Genomic DNA, 22,442 nt, shown 5'->3' with positions numbered 1-22,442 from the left:
TTTGAACTTTCGAGGGGTTCAGGAAGAAGAGTTTTAAAAATCGGGAAATTCTGGAGGGGTGGGGGGGTTAATCATAAGCCCTCTGGAACGGAAATTCCGAGGGGGTGGGGTGGGTTAAAATAAAAAAACCATCCGTGGGGGGTATGAATATTTTCTGGAACTGCACATTCTGTAAAAAAGAAGAAGAATCCCTCGAACACCTACTGTTTTACTGCAAAATTGTTCATTTATTTTGGAAAGAGGTTCTATCATAGATAGCTATTTATTAAGATGAAGTAGTGGAAATTTTACTCATTGACGTACTATTTGGTAAATTTGATATCGATAAAGATTTCAAAGCAATTAATCATATATTATTATTGGCGAAATTTTATATTTACAGATGTAAGTTGGATAAAATCAATCTATCCATTGATGTTTTTATAGCTAAAGTAAGAGCTACTTACAATTTAGAACTTTTCATAGGAAAAGAAAAACGATGCTCTCTTAAAACATTACACTAAATGGGAATTATATATTTCTATCCTTTCTTGAGCCTCTTTCCCATGACTTGTATGAGCAAATTGCCACGAATTTAAATTTATATTTTTTAATATTTAGTTTGATCTTTGTTAAAGAGCAGTTCATATGACCCTTTTTCCAGTTGTGCCTTATTTTGTAGTTTGCCTTGTCTTATCCATCGTAAAGTAAATTTGTATTCATAATAAAAAAGAATTGTAAAATGTCCTGTTAATTTTTTGTGTGATAATTAGTTGGCATTTCTTTGAGGATACGACCAGTGCTATATTTTTGTTATTGCGTGTGTGTATACATCAAACTTTGTAATGTGAAGTATTGTAAATTAAATATTATATCTCAATAAAAAACATTAAAAAAAATAGACAGCTTAAGTTGATAGAAATAATCAATTAAAAACTAATTAAAACACGCGACTACTGAATGCTTGCTAATAAACAAAGCAAATTTCTTGAGAGACCTAAAAAATAACTGCCTTTGACTAGCGCGATACAGAAAAGAATAAATTACGGAAGATTTTGAAGTCTAAGTGTCATCATAACATTCAAATATTTGAAAAGAAAATTGAAATTCGCTGTATGAATTATCCTCCAATTTTCTTGCCGCCATTTAGACACCGTGGTAAATATGTTCACATAAAACGATACCACTGTCCACATTAAGCTGTCGTGATGGTACCAATAAACAAGCAACGATTAAAGCAGACATCAACCATCCTGAGGTACAGGAATAGATGATTATTACAAACATATGAAGGCAAACTTGGTGCTTTAGAAGTGGAACTGAGAGTTACTTTCATTCATTCAAAATCTTCCGTAATTTATTCTTTTCTGTATTGCGCTAGTCAAAGGCAGTTATTTTTTAGGTCTCTCAAGAAATTTGCTTTGTTTATAAGCAAGCATTCAGTCGTCGCGTGTTTTAATTGGTTTTTTAATTGATTATTTCTATCAACTTAAGCTGTCTATTGTTTTTGATAAAAAAGGTAGAGGTAGAGTTTTTTTTATGTAAATTTAGGTTTGCACTGATTCGGATCACTGCTACTTGCATAATTAGTGGCTAACGGATCGTGAAGAGAGGTTGCACAAGAGCTTTAGTCTCTGATCTGAAAGCCAAAAGCGCATTGACCCTTGTTAACATAAGTAAATTAAGGTGGACAGTCATTAACATCAAACATAATCGATTTTATTGTGATATACATATTGTGAAATCTCTGTGCGCATTTTAACATACACAATTTAGCAGCAAGGAATCAATGAACTGTAATAAACAAAGACAACACAGCTCGACTGAGTTAACATAATCAGGCTGTGTAATGGTGCGTAAAATGAAACAGCGTCACATTTCTGCTTCAAAATAGTATGTACAGTACCGCCTAGAACTATAGACCTCTTTGCTGCGACGTTGCCACGGGACCTACTCGCGGCTTTCCCTCGTTATTCCCGTAGTAGGACTTTTTTTCCCTCGGTTCGGTTGCGGTATGGCTCCAAAGTTGCCACGGGAAAGTTCACCTAGGTAAAACCTCGGTAAAGAAAAGACGTGGTAGAGTTTGAATACGCTTTTGTCTCCTTTGCTTTGTGTTTTGGTTCGTCAACTTCTAATGGCAAAATCGCACCGAAGAACATTAACTATGGAGGACATCATGTGCAATACACATACGATTTTCGGCCCCTGAACCATTTGAAGAAAATAATAATCAGTTATTAAGTATCCGACCACATTTGAAAAATCCTTTGAGGAAGATTCGGACTAAATATCTCAAAACTTGGTATATCCAAAAATTCTTAAATTAGACTTCTTTTGAGGACAATGTGCATATTCACTATCGAGGCTTCGAAGCATGCAGATTTGCTCAAGAAAAAACGAGCAAACTTGAATTTTCGACACAGTCTGTGGAGTTCCGTTTGCTGGACCTTTTTAAATCATTTATAAATTGAAAACAAATAATATTTCGGTATGTTTTGTGTCGGGAAGCGCCCAAATAATAATTCAATTCCAACACATTGTCACTCCTGACATGACAAGCAGTTTGAGGCAACACGGCAGCGTTCCAGAATGTTAGTCCGTGGTTTACTTTGTATTATTTTGCAAGTTATTTCAATTTTAAGTTGGGAGAAGCAAAAGAAAAAAAAACTCACCTACGAAATTTACAGATTATAAAACATATGTTCGCACCTTATGATGTTATTGTAACTTGAAACCCTTGTGTCGGCTTCGCAAATTTTGTCGCTTCTGTTTACAGGCTATTTTAAAGCTCTTTCTTTTAAAATGAACTTGGTATTGCAACAATAATATTCCCTCTCAATATTCGATTTGTTAGAACACAAGCCTGTTCTAAAATTCAGGAGATATTTTTAGCACCTGTTTGGTTGGACACGTATAAAAAAAGCTGACGAATCAGAAGCGGTGGTTCTACGAGTGCAAAACAAACATCAAACTTGCTCCTATGCAAATTACCGTTAAATTTTACAAGACGTTTGCCCTCCGTCACTTGTATGGAAATGAACAAATTATGAAAACTAAATTGAAAAAAAGGATTTTTTGTGACAATTCAGCGAACTCTCTTTCGTAAAGTTACACTGAGTGTCTTGGGGAAAAGCATGTAAATCACGATCAACATACACGTATTTCACTGCGTATTTAACACTCTCTCAAAGATAACAAGCTTCTTTCAAGTGTTGGATTGTTAGTTGCTTTTATTACCTCTGAAAAGACTGAATACAAACATTTGCCGAGCCAAAGATTCAGGATTTTAATATTTGAATACGCGAACTATACCCAACGCCATTTTGACTTCAAGTTATTCCTACGCTTAAGCACTGATTATTCGTACCTCGAACACTTGCAGTATGCTAAAATGTCTTCACTCACGCTGACACTTATTTTAGAAATGCAACCAGTCCCCATTGTTCTTTCCCGCGGAACGCCTCGTCTTTTCGCCCACGGCAAACTGTACCTCGTCTTCACCGCGAAACAACCATTTTTTCACCTAGGTGGACGCACGGCCACCACCCGTGGTAAAGACGAGGTATGTCCTAGTCCCGATGGGTCAATAGTTCCAGGCGGTACTGTACCTTTCAAAAAATCTCATCTTTTTATAACCAGCAAAACCACATAATCTTACGAAAATTAATCATTTCTTTCCATAATTCTAATTATTTTTAGATCCCACCCGAGCGGTTTTAAAAAGAGAACGAACTGCGAAACATTCTATCCATTTTCACAAAATCATATGAAGCCCTTCCATCCCGATGATGCAATTATTCTATTTTTAGATAATGATGTCGTCATAACCGTTGACAGCGTACTGTAATAAACAAAGACAACTAAAGACTGTTTTTATTGTTTAATCCCCAACAAAGCTCAACCTGAAACGAAACTTTTTAGTCATTAGGCGGGAAAGGTGCTTAGTAAATTGAGGCGAGAAACACACACGACAATTATTTTTTCATTATTCCCGAGTTTTCAGGAAAATATAGAAAACATCGAATAGAACAATGACAAGACAATATTTCACTTTAAGTGTCGTTATCCAAAACCAATCAATGCACCTTACATGAACAGTGTTTTGTATAAATCTCCCCAAATTAAGTTCTGAGAAGACTCCCAAATGCAGATTCTTTAGCTAAGAAATTGTAGATCCTGGAGCTTGCGACTGGCCAAAGAAATTTCGCCCTCCGTGGAGAAAATATCTACAATAATTTATCGAAGCATATCAGAGACACGGGAAAACAGCGTTTCTAAAAAGAGGCTTTAAGAATTTTTTTAATTCATAGGTTTTTTATTATCGTATTTTTTTTTCTATTTATATTATCATCCAAATGTAAATAGTTTTCATTATTATTACTTTCATTTTCATGTATGACGGAAGAGCCCCCCCCCCTCCAAGTGGAGCTATATGTATGTATGTACTATGATGTCATGTATCCAAAAATAACCCAAAAAACCTGTCAAACCGGTGATACCGGCCATGACTTCCATAAGATAAAAATAGAGCATGGCATCATTGATAAACCTGTCAAACCAGTTCATAACCTGTTGCTAAGACTAAACTAAAACATGACGTCATCCTATAATTAACGCCACGTTAATGAGAATCCACCTCATTTTATTGATGAGATCAAGACAATAGGTGATAAAGTCATGGGGGTTAATTTATTCCCCAGCAAAATAATGAGATTCCCCCGCAAAAAAGAGGCGTAAAACATCCTTCCCAGACTACTGGGAGGCGTTTCAAAAACTCATTAATAATTCATAAGCCCATTGACTTATCAAATGGTTGTAAAACATCACGTGCGGTGCTTTTATATCCGATAAAGTCTCCTCCTTATTAGTATGCGGTGTTTAATGTTTTTCTCGTATGCTAATTTCCAACGTTCACAAAAGCATCATTGTTATGAGCTCTCTTGATACGCTTTTCCAGGAATGTTTTTGAAGCCATTTAAAACAACTAACAGCACGTGTTTTATCGGGTCTAAAACCACTCGGCTACGCCTTGTGGTTTTAAATCCCGATAAAACACTGCTGCTCCTGTTTTAAACATTACATGAAGATCTTCAAAGATCCTTGAAGATCCTGTGAGGATAGATTCAGGGGTAGATTTGGGGTATTTGTGACAGGTTATACCATCGCCATGGTAACCTGTTTTGTTGAGAAACAACCATAACTTGTTCCGCAATGTTTAATGGAGAAAAGTAGGTGACCTCAACAGGTTGTGAAAATTGGACAAAAATGCAGTATAGGAAGTTCGAATTCGCAGTTTTTCCTCCCACGTGACATGAACTTGCACCTAGTTTGTTTAAAAGCAAGCTTTTTCATTTAGAGGACATTACCAGCAGGATGAATTATGTGTTTACAAGTCCCATGCGCTTATATACAACTTAACAAAGTAAGTTGTATTCCTGCAATTCCTTTGCAATACTGTGTTCAGTAACAGACACTTGAGCCATTTCAAGGGAAGCCAGATCTTGTAAATTGGGGTGGTCTTTCACATACCTTATCTCCAAACTGAAGTCAGTGTCCCCCCTCTCTCCCCCCACCAAGTCGTAGGAAAAGGTTTGTGAAAAAAATAATCAGTGTTATTTTCTGGGTAGCTCTTCTCATGGCAGATTTTTTGAAGCATTTTATAAAACTTCCTTGTATTTACTTTACTGATTTTCTAAGTAAATTTTTCTTGTGTATAGGAACCTCTGTAAAAATGCAACATCAGCACCAAGAAAAAACAACTGTAGCTGTCCCAGGGACTGCCCCACCTCATCTCAACATTAAAGTGCCCAAGTCTAGAGATCTTCCAAACAAGTCTAAACCTTGGAGTACTGTCCAGCTCCCAGTAGACATCCTTTTGTTGACAGTGGAGGACTGTGAGTTTCTGGCATGCCATGCTTACATGAGAAATTCCTTTAAAAGTTATCACAAAGACCTTGGTTATGTGTTCATTGGAAACATGGGTGAAGATGAAAATGAGCCATTGAAGATTGCTCTGATGAAATGTCTTGAAGGTTCTTCTGGTCCAAGTGGTTTTCAAACTGTTGTCAAAAATGCAGTGGTTCAGTTGAGACCCAAGGTTGTTTATTCTGTTGGCTGCTGCATCGGCCTGAAACAGGAAAATACCCAGAGAGGAGATGTGGTGATATCTTCTAAGATTACAACCGAATCCTTTAGAGCCCCAGTTGGCAGAGATATTACCAACCTTGTTAGAGGTGCAGCTGATGGCTGGAAGCCACCATTGGAAAATCCAGAAGCTCGAGAAATATGCATACACTGTAATGGTGAGATTTTTGGTGGAGTGGATCAGGATATAGCTAAACAACACCAGGAGTTATATCCCAGCGCATATGCTGTTGAAATGGAGGGAAAAGGTGAGAACTACTAGTCATAATAAGAACAATTTTTTGTAATAATTTTTCTGTTAAATAAATTATGTCTAATGGAAAAGCCTGATATTTGTCATCCTCAGTTTAGCTGCAATTAAGAGCAGGATAAATTATATACACAAGTCATATGCCTCACTATTATGTGAGAAGCCTGCAGTCAGCAAAAGCAGTGAGTAGCATTTCAAGTTCCAAGGTCTGAAAACAATTGGATCCCAGAAAACAGATATAGACAATTGGAACAAAATCTGTCAGTTGCCACCCTTTGACGCCACGTGTGAACTAAGTTTCTTTCTTCTCTACTAAGATATTATGTATGCAGTTATTTAGTTTTAAGTGGCAGAGGTCATGTGATACACTGAAATGGCAATAGAAGACAACAAGCTACGCTGACACTCCCTGGGTGGGTCTGTCGAAGTTTCCATGTTTTGGTTAATGTTTTCATTCATAATTTACTGATAATGCATATTATGTAGGGTTACAATGTAGCTGTGAATAGGTGTTCTTTGCTTCTGATTATTTTTATGCTTTGTCTTAGGCATTTTTGTGGCTGCCCATGATCTGAAAATTGAATGGGTGATTGTTAAAGGTGTTTCTGATCTTGCTGATGGGAACAGAATTGCTGATAATTCATGGAAGCAGTTTGCCTGTGTGATGGCAGCTTCTGTTGTATCGCATATGCTGAGTGACTCAATTGTTTTTAGACAATGGCCTCACTACCAAGGTATGTGACACAGCCTATTGTAACAAATTCTCTTAAGTTATTAACCAGGCTGCCCGGAGCAAGTGCGGTTCCAGGTTGGTTGCAACCTGGTAACAAATTGATTGTTGTTACCCCTCGAGGAGGGGGTGGGGGAAGATGGCAGGGTGTCTAAGGAAATTGTGGGACTGGCTCTCCTTGAAATGTGTTGTCGGAGAGTCAGTGACGAAAGAGGAAGGACTTCAAGCACTAAAACACTGTTTTCAGTCAACGCACTGTTAAAAAAAAAAAACAGCACAGAGACACTCCTTCAAATATCTGAACTAGTTTTAATACTAAATTCTTTCTCATTTAGTGAGCATGACTTCTACAAATGAGACCAAGCAATTCTAATCTTCTCACCGGCTACATAGAAAATCACTCTTTGAACTCGTACAGCTGTACATGTATTGTATTGGGGCACCTTCATCCAGCAAAAATTGAAAGAACTTTATCAATTTAATACTTCTGTAAATTCCTTTCACCATCTTAAAACTAATACGCCTGGGAAATTTCTGAAACCTCAGAAATTTGTAGTGCACCACCAGTGTGCACTACAAACCTACAGACTCACACAGTTACAATTTCTCACCTGTTGCATGTGAAAAACTCCACTGTGTTCCATATTCTCAATTGCTCAGACTGTGACGTTCATGTAGGGATGATTAGGATTTTTCTAACAAATCATAAAAGATGCGCCAATTTTTCAATACGGTTGCTCTCCCGACTATATTACGCGCTCAACAAATTGACCGACAGTTAGCACTGCAAACATTACAGAAGAAAAAGAATGAGAGAATTCCATGAATGAATGAATGAATGAATGAATGAATGATTTTATTAACTTTTCGGTGTTGTGTACCTGAAGGGAGAAGTCCCCTCTACTAGTTGCGGACACCTAAATATTAAAAGGTTTTCTCAATCTACTATTAAACTAGCTGACTACAGACACCTAAAGTACTAAAGTTTAAAATATTGAATATATCCTATCATTGCCATATACTGACATTCTAAAAGTAAAAATTAAACTATTTGACCGCAGGCATCTTGAGTTGCAAGAAACAAGAATTTGAAAAATCTTTTACTAAAAGTAAAAGTAATTGTATTTCCATTGCTGTCATTGTCATATACATTGAACTAATCTCATCCACAGTTACGTTTCACCCACATAACCAGTGAAAAGCAAATTTTTAAGAACTTCAAGATTCTCCAAAATAATCCTGAAACTAGCAGAACTTTTCACAACCTCCAATGATTTCATTCCAACGCGATGAAAACATACTAGGTAACTTTCTTTTTTCTGGTCTTAACTTCATTCTAATCAAAGTTAATTCAGGCCAAACTACAATCCTGGCCAATTGAGTTAGGGATGCTTGGATCTTTTTAAACGTTTTTCCACCAAACTTTGCCTCAACAGAATCAACATTTTCTCGCTCATGGATGTAATCCCCCTCCCCCCTATTCAATGTTAAACATTAACGCATATGGATATCACACACTTAGAGTCGTCTTCGGTCATCAACATTGTAAGGGGGAAAATGGGGGCGGGAATAGAACCATGTGAGCCCCACAGAGGCCTCTGACCTGAACATTTTGACCAGAATTGTAGGTCTCAAGTACGTCTTATTGCCCTCTAATGGGCCCTCTCAATCTCTACGGAATCAATGAATACTTTTCATTCAATTAGTTTATTCATGTTTTCCACATTACCACAATCGTACCAATAGCGTAGCCCCAGTGCCAACTATATAAACCACATACCACCCACAGCTCCTTGATTCGCTCTTACGAAGGGCTAGCGCTGGTAAAGTCAGCCCTCTTTTGGTGGCTAAATTACCTTTAGTTATCAACTCCGTTAATAAAACCAAACATTGGTTTCCACTCCCCCATCGACGCAGCACCACAGGTTCTTTACAAACTTATTAACCCCCGTTATCTTTTTCTTGAAGCTATCCTAACATAATGTAGGAGATGACCTGTGACGAGATCAAGGAAGAGGAAGTTATTATTTTCATTGGTAATGCTACCAGTTTACATGGCTACTGTAGTTGCTGTATGTTGAGTTTGGAATCTGATTGCTTTTACAGACCCCTCCAGTGGTAGTGAGAAGATACCAACACCCCTCCCAGAGAAGCAACCTTGTCTTGACGAAGAAAAGAATGCTACTAGGACAGATTGGGAAAATGAGCCATCTTCCCGACAATCTGACAGAAAAAGAAGAAGAAGCAGTTCAGCTTCCACTCCTGACTCAGGTACAGATCTTCATTTAGGTCATAAAGTATGTTAATTTTTATCATTGCCTATTATCAAAGGAAGCCTCAAACGTTATACACAAAAGGTTATACTTAACATTGTAAGGCGGGAGAGGGTTGGTGGTGCTGCCCTAGATAATAGAAAGTGGAGTTTGTCCTAAGACTTTGATCACGGTTTTGCCAGACTCTTCGCTGTTTCTACAGCAACAGCTAGCTCCACAGTCCACAAACCACAAACTGTATCTATGGATAAACTGCTCTCAAGCCACTTGTCACTGAGTACTTAAAGGGTAACCCAGATTCAGTAGGAAAAGCTTTACTCCCTACTATATGCGAGTCCAAAAAAACGTTTATGGCTTGTGATTTACCCAGTGTTCTCCAGAAGCGCCGGCTGTCGGCGCTTTCGCCGACTACTCACTTCCGAAGCGCCTGCTACTTTTATTACACAAAACCACGGAAAAATATACTTGTGTTGATCTTGACTCTTTTAGAAGGAACAAAAAGTACAAAAAAGGGAGCGAACGATAACTTAGCGTAAATTACCCTGCAAGCAGTCTCCTTCGATCAAGATCAAAGGGTAAGCGTAAATAAAGGCTTTCTAAACAGAAAGGAACGTATGAAATGTTATTTTATTTACCACTAGACGGACATATCCTGATAAAACTAATTTATAGAAGTACATTGACCAGAAGCTGTCAATTTAAGCGGAAAAATGATTTTATCTGGCTTTCGCGGGAGTACTTTGTCATTAGGTCGAGCGCGTGCGAACCATTTTGACATAAGCTTACAAGACGAGCTAGAAAATTTTTTTATCAACCGAGAAGATGTCAAAGCGAAAACCCATGGAAGTTTTAAAAGATGTTAAGACAGGAAAAATAACAAGATTTTTTTCTAAGGAGCGAACAGTAACTGGTAAGTCCAAGCTTTTCATTACATTACCAAGTCGGTCAGTATAAAATGCAGACTGCAGATTGCAGACTGCAGACTGGGTATAAAATGCAGACTAGGTATAAAATGCAGACTGCAGACTGCAGACTGCAGACTGAGTATAAAATGCAGACTGAGACCAAAACCGCCTCTTCGTCAAATACAGGATACATTTTCAATTTTCAACTTACTCTAGTCTCACGCAATCACGTTTCTGAGATCATCTCCCACGAAATAGGCCTTATCACAGTTTTCGACGCCATTTTGATGGGTAGGCAAACAGGCTTGAAATAACAGTGTTTGTATGGAAATCCGATGTCAAATAATTTTCATAAAACATCGCTTCCGAAAAATTCATGAATTGGAAACTTTTGGCACTAGGAGAAGGATTTTAATAACAAAATTGGAGGGATGTAGCTGTGTCAGAAAGCGTCCAGTCGTGTTTTGAACTTTCCATACATTTGTCTCTATTTTAGTATCGTGAACTGCTACTAAAAATAGTTCGCGGGAAAAAATACAGGGAAACGTATGGAAAGTTCAATTTACGACTGGACGCTTTTTGTCACAGCTACATCCCTCCAATTTTGTTCTTAAAATCCTTTTCCTAGTGCAAAAAGTTTCCAATTCATGAATTTTTTGGAAGCGATGTTTTATGAGAATTATTTGACATCGGATTTCCATACAAACACTGTCATTTCAAGCCTGTTTGCCTACCCGTCAAAATGGCGTCGAAAACCGTGATAAGGCCTATTGACCTTATTTTTGACCCATTTCTTAACAGTTTGTCTCCTTATCTCGATTTGGTAGCTTTTATTTCCTGAGGCCCTTTCTTCACAAAGAAGACTCGAGCTTAATTGCTTGGCATTAATTCGTAAACAATATTTATTACACCCATGCATGACGGTTTTCATGATTATTATAATGAGCCAGGAAACAGATTTGATTTCCGAGGGGGCAGGCAATTTGACATTGACAGATTTTAACTAGTTTCTTTGAATATTAAAGAAGTTTGTCAAAGTCAAATTGTATACCTTCAGTATTCTAGCAGTACATGAACGCATATTTTATTCAAAAAGCATTATTTTACTCCACCCTGACTGCCACTTACCGATGTCGCCGATATCATGTTGACACAAAGCGGCGAAAAGGTCAACCACATGCGAAGTAAAAGGTCATGTGTCTGCGTTATTGATTACGTCATGCTTTGCGGTTGTTTATTTCAAGGTTGACGCTTTTCGAAAAGAATTTTTAAATTCTTAAAATGATGTCAATTTCATGAGAAATGATCTCGAAAGACGATTGTATAACACTAGCGTAAGTTAAGTTGAAAAAATTCAAAATGTATCCTGATTGCGTGACACTAGAGTAAGTTGAAAATTGAAAATGTATCCTGTATTTGATGAAGAGGCGGTTTTGGTCTCAGTCTGCATTTTATACCCAGTCTGCAGTCTGCAGTCTGCATTTTATACCTAGTCTGCATTTTATACCCAGTCTGCAGTCTGCAATCTGCAGTCTGCATTTTATACTGACCGATTACCAAGTTTAAGTTTGTGTACTTTACCATGCGATCAACTGGTGGCGCGATCGATGAATTCACTGGTTTATCCGAAATAATTTTACTTCATGACGGCTTTCAAATTTGTGAGCACTTTTATAATTTGAAGAAGGAAGCATTTTGATAAAAAGCCAATGCAAATTTTCACGGCTTCGCGTTTTACGGCTCCTTGCTTGGCCGTAAACACGAGAGCAAAGAAATCGGCAGCCATGTCACAACGTAGTCGGGCCCAGTCTCCTCGCATCTCTTCTGCTCACACGGCATGAGTTTCCTTGCTAGCAAAGACAATCCTATATCAGGATGTCTGATGATTATTTACCTGGAATCAATGTAACACTTTGCATTCTAATAACGGTTTATGTCAATAAATGATTATGTGCATTCCTCTCAAGTAGGATTCTCCTTGACTGCATACTTTTCCATAAAAACAGGAGACAAACTGCCAAAAAATGACCTCAATTTTTCCTATTGTTATTGGCCTCAAAATGCACCAGATTGCATCTCCGGGGCCACATTTTTTAAAATTTTCGCGGGGGAGCATGCCCGGACCCCCCTAGATGCTCGTGCCCTTCGGGCACTCGATTGCCAGGCACCAGCTACTTTCATTTAAAGGGCTGCCTTCTCCAAAACCTCTGGAGAACATTGATTTACCAGTACCAATTTTCCTTGTGAACAAGGACAAGCGACGACCAGACTGACTAAAACCTAAACCACCCAACTTCACATGGAAAGTCTGACATGTTAGATGCTCTATCACAACACTCTACAGATACATTCTTTGACTAGCTCCTAAAAGAAAACTCTAGATTTGCTAATTGTTTTCCCACCCTCAGACTTCTAGCTCTTAGATCATTATTTTATTTTGTTAGTCAAACTTGTTTGGGCAAGAAGAAGGATCTTGACCAAGTGAAGTTATACGTACATTTCCTATGTCCTTTTACTAAAAATGTCTTTTTATTTGTGACAAATTGCAATCTTTACGTTTTTGTTTTATATTTACGCTTTACAAAGCACAGTGCAGTGATTAACATGTGAGATTGTATGAGGGCATACAACTTAGAAATGGCTCCACTCCGAGTGTGTTTGGAAGTCTAAAACATGACGTCATCCTATAATTAACGCCACGTTAATGAGAATCCACCTCATTTTATTGATGAGATCAAGACAATAGGTGATAAAGTCATGGGGGTTAATTTATTCCCCAGCAAAATAATGAGATTCCCCCGCAAAAAAGAGGCATAAAACATCCTTTCCAGACTACTGGGAGGCGTTTCAAAAACTCATTAATAATTCATAAGCCCATTGACTTATCAAATGGTTGTAAAACATCACGTGCGGTGCTTTTATATCCGATAAAGTCTCCTCCTTATTAGTATGCGGTGTTTAATGTTTTTCTCGTATGCTAATTTCCAACGTTCACAAAAGCATCATTGTTATGAGCTCTCTCGATACGCTTTTCCAGGAATGTTTTTGAAGCCATTTAAAACAACTAACAGCACGTGTTTTATCGGGTCTAAAACCACTCGGCTACGCCTTGTGGTTTTAAATCCCGATAAAACACTGCTGCTCCTGTTTTAAACATTACATGAAGATCTTCAAAGATCCTTGAAGATCCTGTGAGGATAGATTCAGGGGTAGATTTGGGGTATTTGTGACAGGTTATACCATCGCCATGGTAACCTGTTTTGTTGAGAAACAACCATAACTTGTTCCGCAATGTTTAATGGAGAAAAGTAGGTGACCTCAACAGGTTGTGAAAATTGGACAAAAATGCAGTATAGGAAGTTCGAATTCGCAGTTTTTCCTCCCACGTGACATGAACTTGCACCTAGTTTGTTTAAAAGCAAGCTTTTTCATTTAGAGGACATTACCAGCAGGATGAATTATGTGTTTACAAGTCCCATGCGCTTATATACAACTTAACAAAGTAAGTTGTATTCCTGCAATTCCTTTGCAATACTGTGTTCAGTAACAGACACTTGAGCCATTTCAAGGGAAGCCAGATCTTGTAAATTGGGGTGGTCTTTCACATACCTTATCTCCAAACTGAAGTCAGTGTCCCCCCTCTCTCCCCCCACCAAGTCGTAGGAAAAGGTTTGTGAAAAAAATAATCAGTGTTATTTTCTGGGTAGCTCTTCTCATGGCAGATTTTTTGAAGCATTTTATAAAACTTCCTTGTATTTACTTTACTGATTTTCTAAGTAAATTTTTCTTGTGTATAGGAACCTCTGTAAAAATGCAACATCAGCACCAAGAAAAAACAACTGTAGCTGTCCCAGGGACTGCCCCGCCTCATCTCAACATTAAAGTGCCCAAGTCTAGAGATCTTCCAAACAAGTCTAAACCTTGGAGTACTGTCCAGCTCCCAGTAGACATCCTTTTGTTGACAGTGGAGGACTGTGAGTTTCTGGCATGCCATGCTTACATGAGAAATTCCTTTAAAAGTTATCACAAAGACCTTGGTTATGTGTTCATTGGAAACATGGGTGAAGATGAAAATGAGCCATTGAAGATTGCTCTGATGAAATGTCTTGAAGGTTCTTCTGGTCCAAGTGGTTTTCAAACTGTTGTCAAAAATGCAGTGGTTCAGTTGAGACCCAAGGTTGTTTATTCTGTTGGCTGCTGCATCGGCCTGAAACAGGAAAATACCCAGAGAGGAGATGTGGTGATATCTTCTAAGATTACAACCGAATCCTTTAGAGCCCCAGTTGGCAGAGATATTACCAACCTTGTTAGAGGTGCAGCTGATGGCTGGAAGCCACCATTGGAAAATCCAGAAGCTCGAGAAATATGCATACACTGTAATGGTGAGATTTTTAGTGGAGTGGATCAGGATATAGCTAAACAACACCAGGAGTTATATCCCAGCGCATATGCTGTTGAAATGGAGGGAAAAGGTGAGAACTACTAGTCATAATAAGAACAATTTTTTGTAATAATTTTTCTGTTAAATAAATTATGTCTAATGGAAAAGCCTGATATTTGTCATCCTCAGTTTAGCTGCAATTAAGAGCAGGATAAATTATATACACAAGTCATATGCCTCACTATTATGTGAGAAGCCTGCAGTCAGCAAAAGCAGTGAGTAGCATTTCAAGTTCCAATGTCTGAAAACAATTGGATCCCAGAAAACAGATATAGACAATTGGAACAAAATCTGTCAGTTGCCACCCTTTGACGCCACGTGTGAACTAAGTTTCTTTCTTCTCTACTAAGATATTATGTATGCAGTTATTTAGTTTTAAGTGGCAGAGGTCATGTGATACACTGAAATGGCAATAGAAGACAACAAGCTACGCTGACACTCCCTGGGTGGGTCTGTCGAAGTTTCCATGTTTTGGTTAATGTTTTCATTCATAATTTACTGACAATGCATATTATGTAGGGTTACAATGTAGCTGTGAATAGGTGTTCTTTGCTTCTGATTATTTTTATGCTTTGTCTTAGGCATTTTTGTGGCTGCCCATGATCTGAAAATTGAATGGGTGATTGTTAAAGGTGTTTCTGATCTTGCTGATGGGAACAGAATTGCTGATAATTCATGGAAGCAGTTTGCCTGTGTGATGGCAGCTTCTGTTGTATCGCATATGCTGAGTGACTCAATTGTTTTTAGACAATGGCCTCACTACCAAGGTATGTGACACAGCCTATTGTAACAAATTCTCTTAAGTTATTAACCAGGCTGCCCGGAGCAAGTGCGGTTCCAGGTTGGTTGCAACCTGGTAACAAATTGATTGTTGTTACCCCTCGAGGAGGGGGTGGGGGAAGATGGCAGGGTGTCTAAGGAAATTGTGGGACTGGCTCTCCTTGAAATGTGTTGTCGGAGAGTCAGTGACGAAAGAGGAAGGACTTCAAGCACTAAAACACTGTTTTCAGTCAACGCACTGTTAAAAAAAAAAAAACAGCACAGAGACACTCCTTCAAATATCCGAACTAGTTTTAATACTAAATTCTTTCTCATTTAGTGAGCATGACTTCTACAAATGAGACCAAGCAATTCTAATCTTCTCACCGGCTACATAGAAAATCACTCTTTTAACTCGTACAGCTGTACATGTATTGTATTGGGGCACCTTCATCCAGCAAAAATTGAAAGAACTTTATCAATTTAATACTTCTGTAAATTCCTTTCACCGTCTTAAAACTAATACGCCTGGGAAATTTCTGAAACCTCAGAAATTTGTAGTGCACCACCAGTGTGCACTACAAACCTACAGACTCACACAAATACAATTTCTCACCTGTTGCATGTGAAAAACTCCACTGTGTTCCATATTCTCAATTGCTCAGACTGTGACGTTCATGTAGGGATGATTAGGATTTTTCTAACAAATCATAAAAGATGCGCCAATTTTTCAATACGGTTGCTCTCCCGACTATATTACGCGCTCAACAAATTGACCGACAGTTAGCACTGCAAACATTACAGAAGAAAAAGAATGAGAGAATTCCATGAATGAATGAATGAATGAATGAATGAATGATTTTATTAACTTTTCGGTGTTGTGTACCTGAAGGGAGAAGTCCCCTCTACTAGTTGCGGACACCTAAATATTAAAAGGTTTTCTCGATCTACTATTAAACTAGCTGACTACAGACACCTAAAGTACTAAAGTTTAAAATATTGAATATATCCTATCATTGCCATATACTGACATTCTAAAAGTAAAAATTAAACTATTTGACCGCAGGCATCTTGAGTTGCAAGAAACAAGAATTTGAAAAATCTTTTACTAAAAGTAAAAGTAATTGTATTTCCATTGCTGTCATTGTCATATACATTGAACTAATCTCATCCACAGTTACGTTTCACCCACATAACCAGTGAAAAGCAAATTTTTAAGAACTTCAAGATTCTCCAAAATAATCCTGAAACTAGCAGAACTTTTCACAACCTCCAATGATTTCATTCCAACGCGATGAAAACATACTAGGTAACTTTCTTTTTTCTGGTCTTAACTTCATTCTAATCAAAGTTAATTCAGGCCAAACTACAATCCTGGCCAATTGAGTTACGGATGCTTGGATCTTTTTAAACGTTTTTCCACCAAACTTTGCCTCAACAGAATCAACATTTTCTCGCTCATGGATGTAATCCCCCTCCCCCCTATTCAATGTTAAACATTAACGCATATGGATATCACACACTTAGAGTCGTCTTCGGTCATCAACATTGTAAGGGGGAAAATGGGGGCGGGAATAGAACCATGTGAGCCCCACAGAGGCCTCTGACCTGAACATTTTGACCAGAATTGTAGGTCTCAAGTACGTCTTATTGCCCTCTAATGGGCCCTCTCAATCTCTACGGAATCAATGAATACTTTTCATTCAATTAGTTTATTCATGTTTTCCACATTACCACAATCGTACCAATAGCGTAGCCCCAGTGCCAACTATATAAACCACATACCACCCACAGCTCCTTGATTCGCTCTTACGAAGGGCTAGCGCTGGTAAAGTCAGCCCTCTTTTGGTGGCTAAATTACCTTTAGTTATCAACTCCGTTAATAAAACCAAACATTGGTTTCCACTCCCCCATCGACGCAGCACCACAGGTTCTTTACAAACTTATTAACCCCCGTTATCTTTTTCTTGAAGCTATCCTAACATAATGTAGGAGATGACCTGTGACGAGATCAAGGAAGAGGAAGTTATTATTTTCATTGGTAATGCTACCAGTTTACATGGCTACTGTAGTTGCTGTATGTTGAGTTTGGAATCTGATTGCTTTTACAGACCCCTCCAGTGGTAGTGAGAAGATACCAACACCCCTCCCAGAGAAGCAACCTTGTCTTGACGAAGAAAAGAATGCTACTAGGACAGATTGGGAAAATGAGCCATCTTCCCGACAATCTGACAGAAAAAGAAGAAGAAGCAGTTCAGCTTCCACTCCTGACTCAGGTACAGATCTTCATTTAGGTCATAAAGTATGTTAATTTTTATCATTGCCTATTATCAAAGGAAGCCTCAAACGTTATACACAAAAGGTTATACTTAACATTGTAAGGCGGGAGAGGGTTGGTGGTGCTGCCCTAGATAATAGAAAGTGGAGTTTGTCCTAAGACTTTGATCACGGTTTTGCCAGACTCTTCGCTGTTTCTACAGCAACAGCTAGCTCCACAGTCCACAAACCACAAACTGTATCTATGGATAAACTGCTCTCAAGCCACTTGTCACTGAGTACTTAAAGGGTAACCCAGATTCAGTAGGAAAAGCTTTACTCCCTACTATATGCGAGTCCAAAAAAACGTTTATGGCTTGTGATTTACCCAGTGTTCTCCAGAAGCGCCGGCTGTCGGCGCTTTCGCCGACTACTCACTTCCGAAGCGCCTGCTACTTTTATTACACAAAACCACGGAAAAATATACTTGTGTTGATCTTGACTCTTTTAGAAGGAACAAAAAGTACAAAAAAGGGAGCGAACGATAACTTAGCGTAAATTACCCTGCAAGCAAAGTCTCCTTCGATCAAGATCAAAGGGTAAGCGTAAATAAAGGCTTTCTAAACAGAAAGGAACGTATGAAATGTTATTTTATTTACCACTAGACGGACATATCCTGATAAAACTAATTTATAGAAGTACATTGACCAGAAGCTGTCAATTTAAGCGGAAAAATGATTTTATCTGGCTTTCGCGGGAGTACTTTGTCATTAGGTCGAGCGCGTGCGAACCATTTTGACATAAGCTTACAAGACGAGCTAGAAAATTTTTTTAATCAACCGAGAAGATGTCAAAGCGAAAACCCATGGAAGTTTTAAAAGATGTTAAGACAGGAAAAATAACAAGATTTTTTTCTAAAGAGCGAACAGTAACTGGTAAGTCCAAGCTTTTCATTACATTACCAAGTCGGTCAGTATAAAATGCAGACTGCAGATTGCAGACTGCAGACTGGGTATAAAATGCAGACTAGGTATAAAATGCAGACTGCAGACTGCAGACTGCAGACTGAGTATAAAATGCAGACTGAGACCAAAACCGCCTCTTCGTCAAATACAGGATACATTTTCAATTTTCAACTTACTCTAGTCTCACGCAATCACGTTTCTGAGATCATCTCCCACGAAATAGGCCTTATCACAGTTTTCGACGCCATTTTGATGGGTAGGCAAACAGGCTTGAAATAACAGTGTTTGTATGGAAATCCGATGTCAAATAATTTTCATAAAACATCGCTTCCGAAAAATTCATGAATTGGAAACTTTTGGCACTAGGAGAAGGATTTTAATAACAAAATTGGAGGGATGTAGCTGTGTCAGAAAGCGTCCAGTCGTGTTTTGAACTTTCCATACATTTGTCTCTATTTTAGTATCGTGAACTGCTACTAAAAATAGTTCGCGGGAAAAAATACAGGGAAACGTATGGAAAGTTCAATTTATGACTGGACGCTTTTTGTCACAGCTACATCCCTCCAATTTTGTTCTTAAAATCCTTTTCCTAGTGCAAAAAGTTTCCAATTCATGAATTTTTTGGAAGCGATGTTTTATGAGAATTATTTGACATCGGATTTCCATACAAACACTGTCATTTCAAGCCTGTTTGCCTACCCGTCAAAATGGCGTCGAAAACCGTGATAAGGCCTATTGACCTTATTTTTGACCCATTTCTTAACAGTTTGTCTCCTTATCTCGATTTGGTAGCTTTTATTTCCTGAGGCCCTTTCTTCACAAAGAAGACTCGAGCTTAATTGCTTGGCATTAATTCGTAAACAATATTTATTACACCCATGCATGACGGTTTTCATGATTATTATAATGAGCCAGGAAACAGATTTGATTTCCGAGGGGGCAGGCAATTTGACATTGACAGATTTTAACTAGTTTCTTTGAATATTAAAGAAGTTTGTCAAAGTCAAATTGTATACCTTCAGTATTCTAGCAGTACATGAACGCATATTTTATTCAAAAAGCATTATTTTACTCCACCCTGACTGCCACTTACCGATGTCGCCGATATCATGTTGACACAAAGCGGCGAAAAGGTCAACCACATGCGAAGTAAAAGGTCATGTGTCTGCGTTATTGATTACGTCATGCTTTGCGGTTGTTTATTTCAAGGTTGACGCTTTTCGAAAAGAATTTTTAAATTCTTAAAATGATGTCAATTTCATGAGAAATGATCTCGAAAGACGATTGTATAACACTAGCGTAAGTTAAGTTGAAAAAATTCAAAATGTATCCTGATTGCGTGACACTAGAGTAAGTTGAAAATTGAAAATGTATCCTGTATTTGATGAAGAGGCGGTTTTGGTCTCAGTCTGCATTTTATACCCAGTCTGCAGTCTGCAGTCTGCATTTTATACCTAGTCTGCATTTTATACCCAGTCTGCAGTCTGCAATCTGCAGTCTGCATTTTATACTGACCGATTACCAAGTTTAAGTTTGTGTACTTTACCATGCGATCAACTGGTGGCGCGATCGATGAATTCACTGGTTTATCCGAAATAATTTTACTTCATGACGGCTTTCAAATTTGTGAGCACTTTTATAATTTGAAGAAGGAAGCATTTTGATAAAAAGCCAATGCAAATTTTCACGGCTTCGCGTTTTACGGCTCCTTGCTTGGCCGTAAACACGAGAGCAAAGAAATCGGCAGCCATGTCACAACGTAGTCGGGCCCAGTCTCCTCGCATCTCTTCTGCTCACACGGCATGAGTTTCCTTGCTAGCAAAGACAATCCTATATCAGGATGTCTGATGATTATTTACCTGGAATCAATGTAACACTTTGCATTCTAATAACGGTTTATGTCAATAAATGATTATGTGCATTCCTCTCAAGTAGGATTCTCCTTGACTGCATACTTTTCCATAAAAACAGGAGACAAACTGCCAAAAAATGACCTCAATTTTTCCTATTGTTATTGGCCTCAAAATGCACCAGATTGCATCTCCGGGGCCACATTTTTTAAAATTTTCGCGGGGGAGCATGCCCGGACCCCCCTAGATGCTCGTGCCCTTCGGGCACTCGATTGCCAGGCACCAGCTACTTTCATTTAAAGGGCTGCCTTCTCTAAAACCTCTGGAGAACATTGATTTACCAGTACCAATTTTCCTTGTGAACAAGGACAAGCGGCGACCAGACTGACTAAAACCTAAACCACCCAACTTCACATGGAAAGTCTGACATGTTAGATGCTCTATCACAACACTCTACAGATACATTCTTTGACTAGCTCCTAAAAGAAAACTCTAGATTTGCTAATTGTTTTCCCACCCTCAGACTTCTAGCTCTTAGATCATTATTTTATTTTGTTAGTCAAACTTGTTTGGGCAAGAAGAAGGATCTTGACCAAGTGAAGTTATACGTACATTTCCTATGTCCTTTTACTAAAAATGTCTTTTTATTTGTGACAAATTGCAATCTTTACATTTTTGTTTTATATTTACGCTTTACAAAGCACAGTGCAGTGATTAACATGTGAGATTGTATGAGGGCATACAACTTAGAAATGGCTCCACTCCGAGTGTGTTTGGAAGTCTGGAAGATTGTTAATATGCCTGTAGCCTCCGAGCACTCTGGGTCTTGTAGAGCAAACATATCGTATTTTATGCTCTTAAAGCAATGAAAAAGACAAACCAACAAGTAAGCAATCTCTCCAAATAGGGACAAGAAAGCGAAGCATTGGGTTAGGATCCACTTTCGACGTCACAGGTATGGAACTTCATTTTTTTTTTTTTGGTAATTATATTAATTTTGTCACAGGTCAGAGTCTACAAACTTCTTCAGTCTATAATCTCACTCCATGATACACAATGTTAAATTTATTTAGAGGCAAAGTCGCATTCAAACCACAGTGGTCCTCTTAGATGCAGCTTAAGGGGGGATGACACCCATTTTTCCGTCACTTGACATGGCTTTAATGGAAATATCTCGCTCACGTTTCAAGCAATCCAAAAACCCTATCATCATCCTGTGATTCTGTGTTGTGGGGTATTGTGAATTTTTGGGTATATTTGGGAGGAGCAGTTTTTCTAGAAGGATTGGTAAAATTAAGAGAAATAAGAAATATTGAAGATTTAGTGAAGTTTTAAAATTAAAATTTGTAGTTAAAAATTAATAGACGGACACCAAGTTAGTCCACTAGCAACCTGGGGTGCTCTTGCGTGGGTATCAACTGTCTGTTGGTGTCCCAAAAATCATTTTCTTTCTTCTATCTCTTATTAAAACCTCTTCAAATTTCATTCACATTTAGGTGTAATGTCTCCTTAACCCAGCTTCAGTAGCACCTAGTTAGCACGTATGAATTAGCAACTACAGTCGAACCTGTTTTTAGCGGCACTATATCAAGTGGTCATCCCTTATTACTGTCTGGAAGTCATCAAACTTAAAGTCGAACCTGTATTGAGCAGTGACCCTCGGGGAATGGCTAGGTGATCGCTATTAATACAGGTTGCACAGACTACACGTCGAACACAATAAAAACGCCATTTTTATATCACAGTTAATCCTTAAAGCGTTCACAGATGAGAACATATTATAAAAACTTACTAATAATGCCAAGGTCCTACGGTCTGTATTGCGAGTTGTTAGAAAAAGACATACTTATAGTCCTTAGAGTCTTCAAACAAATTTAGCATAAGAAAGCC

The 22,442-nt window shown here is 38.2% G+C and overlaps 2 protein-coding genes across 5 annotated transcripts in view; both read left to right on the top strand.

Moving 5' to 3' along the window:
- LOC146462760 (uncharacterized) overlaps positions 1–22,442 on the top strand; it is a 121,632-nt gene that overhangs the window by 65,272 nt on the left and 33,918 nt on the right. The window lies entirely within an intron of this gene.
- LOC146462762 (death domain-containing ATP nucleosidase-like) lies at positions 5,701–9,535 on the top strand. The gene is made up of 4 exons (XM_085085259.1): positions 5,701–6,371; positions 6,922–7,107; positions 9,210–9,374; positions 9,435–9,535. The coding sequence occupies exons 1-4, from the start codon at positions 5,711–5,713 to the stop codon at positions 9,533–9,535; spliced, it is 1,113 nt and encodes a 370-aa protein (XP_084941385.1). The 5' UTR covers positions 5,701–5,710.

The sequence above is a fragment of the Pavona decussata genome, unplaced genomic scaffold (genome assembly GCF_977016875.1).
Source record: "Pavona decussata unplaced genomic scaffold, jaPavDecu1.1 SCAFFOLD_185, whole genome shotgun sequence".
In the NCBI taxonomy this organism is placed as follows: domain Eukaryota; kingdom Metazoa; phylum Cnidaria; class Anthozoa; order Scleractinia; family Agariciidae; genus Pavona; species Pavona decussata.
Note: the sequence above shows the minus strand (reverse complement) of the source record. Positions and strands in the feature narration are given on the sequence as shown.